The sequence below is a fragment of the Miscanthus floridulus genome, chromosome 3 (assembly GCF_019320115.1).
Source record: "Miscanthus floridulus cultivar M001 chromosome 3, ASM1932011v1, whole genome shotgun sequence".
Lineage (NCBI taxonomy): Eukaryota > Viridiplantae > Streptophyta > Magnoliopsida > Poales > Poaceae > Miscanthus > Miscanthus floridulus.
In genome coordinates, this window is record NC_089582.1 from 149,990,058 (window position 1) to 150,000,584 (window position 10,527).

Here is a 10,527-nt window from a genome sequence, read left to right on the forward strand (position 1 = left end):
CATGAGAGCCTCGGCATGTTCGATGCACTCGACGTCGCAGTCGTATGCATGCTCGTACGTGGACTCGATCGTGATGACGCCGTTGGGACCCGGCATCTTGAGCTTGAGGTAGGTGTAGTTGGGGACCGCCATGAACTTGGCATAGCACGGCCGCCCTAGGATGGCGTGGTAGGTTCCCCTAAATCCGACCACCTCGAAAGTAAGTACCTCCTTGCGGTAGTTGGACAGGGTGCCGAAGCAGACGGGAAGGTTGATGCGCTCGAGGGGTCGCGTGCGTTTCCCCGGCACGATGCCATAGAAGGGCGCGGCGTCACCCCGGAGCCGCGAATGGTCGATCTCTAGGAGCTCTAGGGTGCTGGCATAGAGGATGTTGAGGCCGCTGCCTCCGTCCATCAATACCTTGGTGAGCCGGGTGTTGCCGACGATTGGGTCGACAACAAGCGGGTACTGCCCGGGATTCGAGACATGGTCGGGGTGGTCATCTCGATCAAAGGTGATTGCTTCCCGAGACCAGTCGAGGTATTGGGGAGTGGCCACCTTGACCGAGAAGACCTCTCGACACTCCCTCTTCCGCTGGCACGTTGTGAGGCACGCCGAGGGTCCGCCGAAGATCATGAAGGCGTTGTGAACCTCGAGGAACCCATCGTCCTTGTCATCGTCCCAGTCGCCGGCCCCTTTCGGTTTGGGGTCGTCGTCGGGGGCCCGAGCTTGGCGTAGTAACGCCGGAGCATGGAGCAATCCTCGAGGGCGTGCTTTACCGGGCCCTGATGGTACGGGCAAGGTTTCCTAAGCATGTCGTCGAAGGGCCTAGGGCCCTTGAGGCCTCGGGGATTCTTGCGTTCTGCGGCCATGACCAGATCGGCCTCCAGGACCTCCTGCTTCCCTAGGCGGCCCTTTTTCTTTCTCTTGGGGAGGTGGGAGGCTGAGGCCTCGGGGGCCTCGTCCCTCTGCTTCCCCTTGGCATCGCTGTCAAGGAAGATGGCTCCAACAGCTTCTTCGCCCGAGGCGAAGTTGGTGGCGATTTCGAGGAGCGCGGCACGTTCCGACCTAACTCTCGGACCAAGTCACGGTAGGTGGTGCCAGAGAGGAAAGCCTGGACGATCTCCGAGTCGCCGATACTGGGCAACTCGGTGCACTATTTAGAGAAGCGTCGGATGAAGTCTCGGAGAGACTCGTCCGGTTTCTGGCGACAGCTCTTAAGATCCCAAGAGTTCCCAGGGCGCACGTATGTGCCCTGGAAGTTCCCGATGAAGATCCTAACCAAGTCGCGCCAGTCGTGGATTTGTAAGGGAGGAAGGTGCTCGAGCCAGGCTCGCGCCGAGTCTGACAAGAGCAAGGGGAGGTTGCGGATGATGAGCAGGTCATCGTCCACGCCACCTAGCTGACAGGCCAGGCGGTAATCGGCAAGCCAGAGTTCAGGATTGATCTCGTCGCTATACTTCGCGAGATTGGCTGGTTGCCGAAACCGGGCTAGAAAATGTGCAGCGCGGATGGCTCTGCTGAAGACTCAAGGGCCTGGCGGCTCAGGAGAAGGACTGCAGTCTTCCTCACTATCATAACAGCCATCTCGGTGTGGGTGGTAGCCCCGGGCGGGCCCCTCGTTGTCGTGGCGTCGTCGCCTGCTGACCACCTCATGGTCTCCCTGCACCTCGCGTCGATTGCCGAGGCGGTCAAGAAGCAAGGGGACCCTATGGGCTATCGGTGCTCGAGCGGGCTCGGGACGAACCGAGGCTTCCCTATCCTGCCGAGGCGGTGCTGCGGGCAGGTTCGAGGCGCCCCCGTGCCGTCGGGAGGCAGAACTCTCGGCCTGCTGCACCACGGCGATTTCTAGGAGCTCCCGGAGCTCGCCGCGGACCCGCCGCCCCTCCGTGGTAGAAGGCTCGGGCATCGCGCGGACCAGCATTGCCGCAGCCGCGACGTTCTGGCTAGCGCGATTGAAGACTAGGGGTTGCTCGCTCCCTTCGTCGTCGTGGATGCGGTGATGCACATCGCGGGCCCTCCGTCGAGCTCCTCCGCCTTTGCCGCGACCTCGCTGCTCCTGTTTGAGAGAGTCTCGAAGCTGCTGTAGAAGAAGTCGGTCTTGTTCGACCTTGGCCTGGAGCTCACGGAGCTGTTCTAGGTCCAGGCGTTGAGGTCGCACAAGAGCGGGGTTCTCGTTCCGTGCTGTCGGCAGGACAATGCGCGGAGGTGTGGCGGCGCCTGTACCCGGGCGAAGCGGGGAACGGCTACCCGCCCCCTCGTCCTCCTCGCTCGCCCTTGGCATCCCGAGCCCGACGTGGAAACACTCGCGAGTGGGGTCATAGGTGTCCTCGTCGTCGGAGTCGGAGTAGCCGAAGCAGTAGTCGCTTGCGGCCAAGAAGCGGCGCATGGCTCTAGGGTCGTGGAGTCCAGAGAAATCCACTCCAGGCCATGCCTCGTCCTCCTCCGAGGAGTTGGCGTGGGTGTCTAGGTTGAGAGCGAAGCGCTAGCGGCGTCCTGAGGGATCCTCGTGAGCGGCAGCGTAAGCGTAAGCATAAGAGGCGGTGGTATTTCTCAACCCAAAGGGGTATGGGGATGGTGTCGTCGCCGGGCTCTGCTCCGCCAAAATTGGCTCCTCAGGGAGTGGTGGGGCGGAGCTTGATGACTGGGCGTCGTCGTGTGCCACCAACGTTTTTCCTTTGTCCAAGCTCAGGCTAGACAGGTCCCTAGCCAGGGACCCTGCGCCAATAGCTGGTCATAGGATATCGGCAGGGAGCGGCGTGCCGTCCTGGATTCACGTAGCGTCGGGGTGATCTTGCTCGCGTCGTGCCTAGCGAGCGCGGCAAGAGCGGCCGCTCGGGCGCCGCCTGCGCCTGGGCCGCCGGTGCATGACTTCATCGTCAGTTGGTGGGGCTCGAGGAGTGAGGAGTACCATGTCGTACTCATGCCCTAGAGACATGAACTCTAGGCTCCCAAACCAAACCACCGTGCCGAGACGCAACGGTCGTATGGGGTCTGCCATCCGGAACTTGCTGGGATGACAAAACTGACACGCAGAGGCCCCTACCTGGCGCGCCAACTGTCGGTGTTTCAGACCGAGGGATCCTCAACCAACTAGTAAATTTGTACTGCGTGTTCCCAATCTCGGATGGTAATGCAAAGAGACACAAGGCTTATACTGGTTTAGGCGATCGGTGCCCTACATCCAGTCTGAGAGATTGATCTTGTATTCCTTGCACCGAGGTGCTTGTAGTAGGGGGTTACAAGCTGGGTGAGAGAGGGAGCTAATCCCAGGTATCGGCACGGAGTAATGGGGGCTGCTTGAGACGTTGTTCTCAGACAGCGGGTGAGTATGCGTGTTACAGGGTGTTGTTTTTCGTCTCCCCCAAAATGGCCCAAGCCCTCTCCTTTTATAGTATCAAGGGAGGACAAGGACAGTACATGTGCTAACTATACGGTGTCGTGTGAACAGAGGCGGCGTGTCCGAGCCCTGTAGCCCGTTCCTGTGGCGGCGTGGTCGTCGGAGTGGTCCATCCTTGGAGCGCTGGGGCGACGTGCTGGTCACATCCGACCCTGTACGTCATGGGAGCTCCGGGGCTGCCTCGGAGCGGGTGCAGGCGGTCAGCGCGTGGGTCGCTGTGGATTGACTGTGCGCGAGGCCGAGGCTCGGTCGGAGTCGAGGTCGAATCGTGGTGGGGGGTCTCGGCAGACGCGAATCCCGAGATGGCCGAGACCCTGATGCAGAGTGCCGAGGCCCGGAGGGAGCGGTTGATCTGGTGTGCCGGTTCGGAGGCGATGTTGACCCAGGCCAGGCTGCCCATCTCGTGTTGTTTTCGAGGCGGGGATCGCGGGGCACAGTGTAGTGCGGGCGCCGATCGTGGGCACAGCGTCAGAATACAGTTGCCGGTAATCCTCGCCGTGCTCTGTCTCAGTCGGTATGGCGCTGATGCGACCTCGTGTCCCGTCGGCCACTCCGCGGTGTTGAGCCGCCTTCTGGCTGAGATTGCGGGAGTGGTTGACGTATTAATGGGACGTGACATGCTGTTGGGAGGACCGGTCGAGGCGGGGGCGACGGGCTATCGACAAGCCGGCCTCGGGCGATACGGAGAATAGCTATCTCATTCAAGGTCGTATGCACGGGGCCTCGGGCGAGACGGAGATTAGGCTCCTTGCAGAGGCCTCCCGTGAGAGGCCTCGCGCGAGGCGGAGATTGCGTTAGGATGCCGAGACCTCCTGTGCGAGGCTCGAGGCGAGGTGGAGAGCCTGGTGGGCTCGGACGTGGCCGGTGATGAGCCCATGACTTACCCTCTAGCTTTGTTTTTGATGGAATTTAAGTGATCCTTTCGGTGTACGCTCGGGGTACCCCGTTCTTTGGTACCCGACAAAAAGAGAACTAAGAGCAAGTAAAACAATTGGCTTATAGCCAAATTAATCAATGTTTTGATGATATGGAAGAGAGAAAAGAGATTGGCTCTTATGTAAGCAACAAATTGGACACAAAAACATATGCATTGGTGGGTCCAGATAGAAGTGTATGTGAGGATGTATGAGAAAAGAATGTAAGACATAATACCACATAATAATAATAAAAAATTATAGACAAATAGAAGATAACTATTGTACAACTTGACTTTTAGTCAAGTAATTGGCTCTATTATTGGCCTTGCTGTAATGAGTCAGGTTTCACTATTGCATGCGACTTCGGCCTAGCATATCAGAATTTTCCTTTCCATCTCTAAATATATCAAAATAGCTGTCATACAATATCCCAAGGGTATAAATGGCTATTCCCCTAAAACCTATAAATACCAGAGCTTGAGCAAAGTTACATGACAAATATACGCATCTCCTCCATAGAGGAAGACTAACTCTATAGTGAAGCCGCTTCGTGGTAGAATTGGTAGAACAGGGTTGGTTTTATTGAAGGTGAGATAAGAAACAAAAGAAACAAGCACTTCTCCCCCAAAAAGTCACGTGGCATCTCGATAGACTTAATAGCTTGAGTAAGCTATGAAATGCGACCGTGCGGGGAAATCTTTCTCTACGAGATCCAGCTCTGAAATAGATCGTGTGGATTAATTAGAAAGCACGAGGCAGCTGAATCATTCTGCACAAGGGCGACTAGACTAAGTTAATCAAACAATTTAAACTGATTACATGGCAGCTTCGTGGTTGCAGATGAAGTAAAACTCGGCGAACTGCCCTCTCCTAGCTATCGCCTGAAGAATTACAGGAAGTGGCCAAGTAGGCAGCAGTGGTCAAATCCTATCAGCCTTGGAAAGCACTGTTGCGTGCCATATATGCCAATACCGACGGCTCCTTGGACCTTGGTTAGTGCACCTGTCTTTGTTGTGGCCTGGAATTGTTAATCTCCAAGTATAAAGTTTTCACATCAAGCTTCGCTGAAGGTCATTCTCAGCTACACTTTGTACAAACAAGATTATCCACAAAACTTCCTGCTGCTTAAGATCTTTGCAGCCTGGCTAGCATTTACATGGTGCAATCCTTGATGCTTTAGGCAATTGTCACTCTTCATGTCATCCATTAGCATTTCCAGCAAGCACTGTGCATCTGACTTTTTCATGGTCAACAACTTCAGGGATTCACTTAGAAAAGGGAGAAAAGCTTCAGGTCTTGAACAGAAGGGCCTAAAGATGTGGAGAAGGGCTTTTGTATCAACTCTTAGCTGGATGGCTCCAGGATCAGAGAAACTTACTTCACCCCATCGTATGCTGCTGTAGATGAAGTAGTCGAGGCCTTCCGCTACACTCCTCCAAAGATCAAGGAAATCCTTGGAATTAAGATATCGCTTCAACTTAGTGGTCCTGTCTGTCAGAACATCTAGACTGGCAACAAAACCAGGAGATACTCCTGCATTTTCTTCATCCAGGGTCTGATCATCTAAGATGGTCTGTCCACTCCATGATCCAATGTTCTGGACATATTCCCAGGACAGATCTTCAAACTCAAGCAGAACCGAAGATAGTATCTGTTCCAGGTAATTGGTCCCTAATTTAACTAAAAAGCTGATTTCATCTGTAAACAGAGATCCTTGAGGACCCATATCCAAAAAGGTAGTATCTTCATCCCATTCCCGAAGCACATTCTCGCAGTAACGAGCGGCGTTGATTGCACATGAAGTTTTTGACAAAGACTGATCTTCTAATGCCGTATTCGACAATTGCAATGCTTCGCATCGTTCACGCAAGACAAGAAAAAAGTCATTCAGGAACCTAACTGAAGAGGATCTGTTATACTGGATCTGCATTCCCCTGTTTGGCAGAGCACGGCCTCTTTCAACCATTGACAAAGCAGTTTTGATAACAAATTCACACACCGGAGGAGCTTTGTAGTCTTCTCTTGTAGAGAGAAGAAACTTCATTGAATTTTCCATGTGACCAAACTGGTCATGCTGACCACTACATGACCAATTTGTCTCATCTTCCATTTCAGATTTCAGCTTATCCTGTGCTGAACTAAGCTCAACATCAGCCCATATCTGAAGCCAATCAGGGTGCTCAGTATATATCGAAAAGGCAGATAAGGACCTAGACAGACCTTCAGAAAGAGATACAATTTTCTGGATTCCTGAATCCGCTAGAAGCTGCATTCTTTTATCAAAAGAAATCATTACGTCATTTAAGTGCATCCAAGAGGAATCTACTTCAGGTTTGCCAACAGTAGCATGATCCTGATAAGAGCAGACAAGTGCTGGGAAAATCTGCCGCTCAAGGTATCCTACAAGCATTTTCACCATTCCAGTTACCCAAGATTCCTTGGCACTTAATCCCACTAGTCTTGCTTGATCAATCAAAGGCTGCAGTACATCATCCACCCCATCCATGAAATCCTTTGTTATCTTGTAAACAAGGGTAAAAATGAACTCTGGCTGTTCAGACCATTTAGCAAAATGATATTCCATCCTTGAAGCAATAGGGTGAACTAATTCATCGATCGCCCAAAGCCCATTGTCAAAGCAAGCAGTTCTATTGAAGTACTTCAAATCTGCCAGGGCAGGAGTCACTTCTGCTGTTTGACACAGGCGTAATTCACGGTTTCCCTGCACATGTTGGAGAGCACATAGTGCTTGGAAGCTTTGAGAGTATCTCTCTTTATTTTCCTTGTTCATCAAGACTAGAGGATTCGGAATTTGGTTCTCTGTGTCTTGTGAAGACAATGAAGGTGGCCAGCCCAATGATGCTAGTAGAGCCCGATAATCCGTGAGGGCTTGAGGCCTCAAAATGGAAAGAGTTTTGTCCACTCTAGAATCAACAGCCATGACAAGGTTGGTCCACTGTGGCCTACTAGTGCTGATCCGTACTAATTCTCGCTCAATATCCCTCACAGCATCGACAGCATGGAGCAGCTTCCCTTGCTTCCATTTTGTTTCCTACATTTGACAGAGAATAAGGATGTCATCCTTAGTTTGCAAACTAATTGCTGAATGACATTTTATCAGCTGCATCTGCAGCAACAGATGAAGTGAAAGAAAGACAAAGGGTCTCACATTTGATTTTCGAAGTATGGATGATAGGTTGAACTTCGGGGCCTGCCTAATGATGGAAAATGCCACATCTTCCAGGTTGCCAACCAAACCTTCCAACTGTAGAGTAGCTTCTGGAATGTCAGCATAGCAAAGTTACAGAAAGCACTATACATTCCTACACCATACAGAGCTAGAGGTCTCAAAGAAGATATAGTAACAAACAATAGCAGCCAACAGAACTCATCTCGTGGCAAATAGCAAAGGTGAGCAGATTTTGATGCAGAGGGGAAATGAAATCAAAATTGAACTATGAATTGGTACAGCAAGTTTGAAACTGCGCAGAAGACATTTATTATTCAGATAATGTCAATGGACTCGGTTACAAACTTATGATATACTTGTTTATGTGGCCCGAACCTTCATGGGTATCGTAGTTCATAGACTGGTACTGAAACCAACACAGAAGCTTCTACATTCAGCGCAATCATGAGGACTACATTTCCCAGCGCTGTAGAAGGTCAGTGATATGGATATTTTCAGCGCTGACAAACCACCGACACAAAAAAGGAACACCAGTTTATACTGTTGCAGAAAATAAATCACGTATTAAGTTACCAAAAGCTACATCGCGCAGCAACAATGTAACTATAACGCAGGCTCCAGAACACACTCATATGGCGGAGCTCCGTAACCATCTCCAGAACACACTCATATGGCCTAGCTCCGTAACCATCAGTTAGCAAACCAATTTCGTGTGTAATCTACGACCAGTCACATTGTATTTGCCCATGCCACCATGTAAACGTCCACATCAATAGGAGGAAGAGATGCTGACCCGCGTAGAGCCGGATGGTGTCGATCCGTTGGATCTCCCGCACGAGCGCCGGCAGCCCCACCGTCCTCGCCGCCTCGGCGCCCTCGTCCTCCGCGCCGACGCGCACCCCTAGGAAACAAAGAGGAAACCGAGCCGGATCAGCAGTGGAGTCTGGAGTGTGGAGGGGACGGGCAGCCTCAGCGCCCCCGCGGCACCTGGACTAAAACCCCAACCAGCAGCTAGGGTTCACTGCTGTTGACGGGAGCGAATGCGCGAACGAACCTCGTGACCGGACGCGGCGGAGGTCGGCGCGGGCCTCGGCGGAGCGCGCGAGCCAGGACGCGGCCGCGGCAGCGAGGCGCGCCTCGGCGCGGCGGAGCGAGGCGTCGAGCCCGGCGCACTCGCGGCGCAGGAGCTCCGCGAGCGCCGGCGCGGCCGCGAGGTCGTCGGGGGAGGCGAAGTGCGCGTCCAGGAAGCCCCGCACGCTCGCCGGCGGCGGCCGTAGCGGCCGCGGGGGCGACGGCATGGGAGAGTTGGGTTGGGAGGAGAGAGAGAGACGGAGGGGGAAGCCAACCAGCCAGGTGAGTGTGTGCCCGTGGGGGAGGAGGTGTGGATTTCCTGGCCTTCGCCGTCCGCGTGGGTGGGAGTGGGACCGGACGAGAAAGGCGACAACGTGCGTGCGTGGCCTTCCTGAGTACTGTCTGTCTGTCGCATGGGACCCGTCGGCGCGGGGCCGATCTCAGGCCACGTTTAGTTGCAAAAATTTGGTATAGGCCTTGTTTAGGGCCTTGTTTAGATGGTAAGTTTTTTCACTCTCTCTTTATTACATCAAATCTTTAGACACATGTATAGAGTATTAAATATAGATAAAAAAATAACTAATTACACAGTTTGATTATAAATTACGAGACGAATCTTTTAAGCCTAGTTAGACCATAATTAGACAATAATTATCAAATACAAACGAAAGTGCTACAGTACCAAATACTAATTCCTAACCTCAATCTAAATGAGTCCTAGATCACCTCCAAATTCCAAGTTTTTTCACTCTCTCTCCATCACATCAGTTTTTAGCCGCTTGCATGGAGCATTAAATATAGGTAAAAAATAACTAATTGCACAGTTTAGTTGAAAATCACGAGATGAATCTTTTGAGCTTAGTTGGTCCACGATTGGACAATATTTACCAAATAAGACGAAAGTGCTACTATTCATCGGGTTGCAATTTTTTGCAATCTAAACATGGCCATAGTTGCCAAACTTTTTAGGCGTAAAGTTGGCAAAATGTAACGTGGCGTCACTGTAGCATTTCGTTTGTATTTGGTAATAATTGTCCAACCGTTGACTAATTAGGCTCAAAATATTCGTCTCGCAAAGTACAACCAAACTGTGCAATTAGTTTTTAATTTCGTCTACTTTTATTATTCCATACATGTACCGCAAGTTTGATGTGATGGGGAATCTTCTTTTTGCATAGTGCCAAAGTTGGGAGTTTGGGATGAACTAAGGGCCTGTTTGTTTCCGGGAGTGGGTAACGCGCGGCCGCGTTGAGCGAACGCAGCTCCGAGGCCGCGTTCGCGATTTCCCACCGTTCAATTCAACTTTTCGCGTTTCGTGTCACGGGCGGCCGGCCAACGCGCGTCGGACGCGGAGCGTTTGGCGGGCTGTTTTCGCGTTTGCCGCTCAAACGCGCCGCAGACGCGGAAACAAACAGGCCCTAAACAAGGCCTGAGCTTCTTCTTAAAAAAAAGAAATTTCCATTTTCTGTGGGGATGGGAATCGGGAATGGGACCCGTCCGTCCAAGACCTGAGGAAGCAGGTGGTCCTAATTTTTTTACAATTTAACCTTTTTTGAAAGAAAATTTACGCTTGGCCCTCTGGGAGACTTAAACTCATCTTTGGACCCTGGGGTCGGCACCAGGACTCATGGCGCCACAGATCTTGGCGTCGAGGTGCCTGCCCGAGCACAGCAGGCCATCCTAGGTGGCGTTCACGTGGCCGGTATCTCGGCGCCACAGATCTTAGCGTCGAGCTCGGCGCCATGTATTCTGGCGCCGAGCATTGATTCAAAACCTGAAACCAAGTTTTCCTTACCGACGCTGCTCTCATTTCTTCCTTCCCCTCTCGGTTTCTTCCTCTCCCTACCCTACCCAATCTCTTGAATCGACGGATTTGACCTCGGATACTTGGATTTGATCCATACATTTTCGCGAGCAAGGTATCCTTTCTCCCTTTATCAAATTTTATGCATTGATTCGGTATATATTAC

At 52.2% G+C, this 10,527-nt stretch overlaps 1 protein-coding gene across 2 annotated transcripts; it reads right to left on the reverse strand.

Annotated features, from left to right (window-relative positions):
- Positions 1 to 4,850: 4,850 nt before the first annotated feature.
- LOC136542816 (RINT1-like protein MAG2L) lies at positions 4,851 to 8,829 on the reverse strand. Of its 2 annotated transcripts, XM_066535431.1 has the most exons (4): positions 8,541 to 8,829; positions 8,280 to 8,387; positions 7,466 to 7,575; positions 4,851 to 7,348 (listed from the first exon to the last, which is right to left on the reverse strand). In XM_066535431.1, the coding sequence occupies exons 1-4, from the start codon at positions 8,782 to 8,784 to the stop codon at positions 5,399 to 5,401; spliced, it is 2,412 nt and encodes an 803-aa protein (XP_066391528.1). In that variant the 5' UTR covers positions 8,785 to 8,829; the 3' UTR covers positions 4,851 to 5,398. The 2 variants fall into 2 exon arrangements, with proteins under 2 accessions (XP_066391528.1, XP_066391529.1); XM_066535432.1 differs by lacking the exon at positions 8,541 to 8,829 and having other exon boundaries at positions 4,852 to 7,348; positions 7,466 to 7,561; positions 7,862 to 8,383.
- Between the last annotated feature and the right edge of the window lie 1,698 nt (positions 8,830 to 10,527).

Excerpts from the sequence above, each read along its gene's own strand:
- LOC136542816 (XM_066535431.1), bottom strand. The coding sequence starts at position 8,784 with ATGCCGTCGCCCCCGCGGCCGCTACGGCCGCCGCCGGCGAGCGTGCGG. Across the intron at positions 7,576-8,279 it reads CACCATCCGGCTCTACGCGG|AAGCTACTCTACAGTTGGAA; the intron begins GTCAGCATCTCT and ends CTGACATTCCAG. Across the intron at positions 7,349-7,465 it reads CCATACTTCGAAAATCAAAT|GAAACAAAATGGAAGCAAGG; the intron begins GTGAGACCCTTT and ends TGTCAAATGTAG.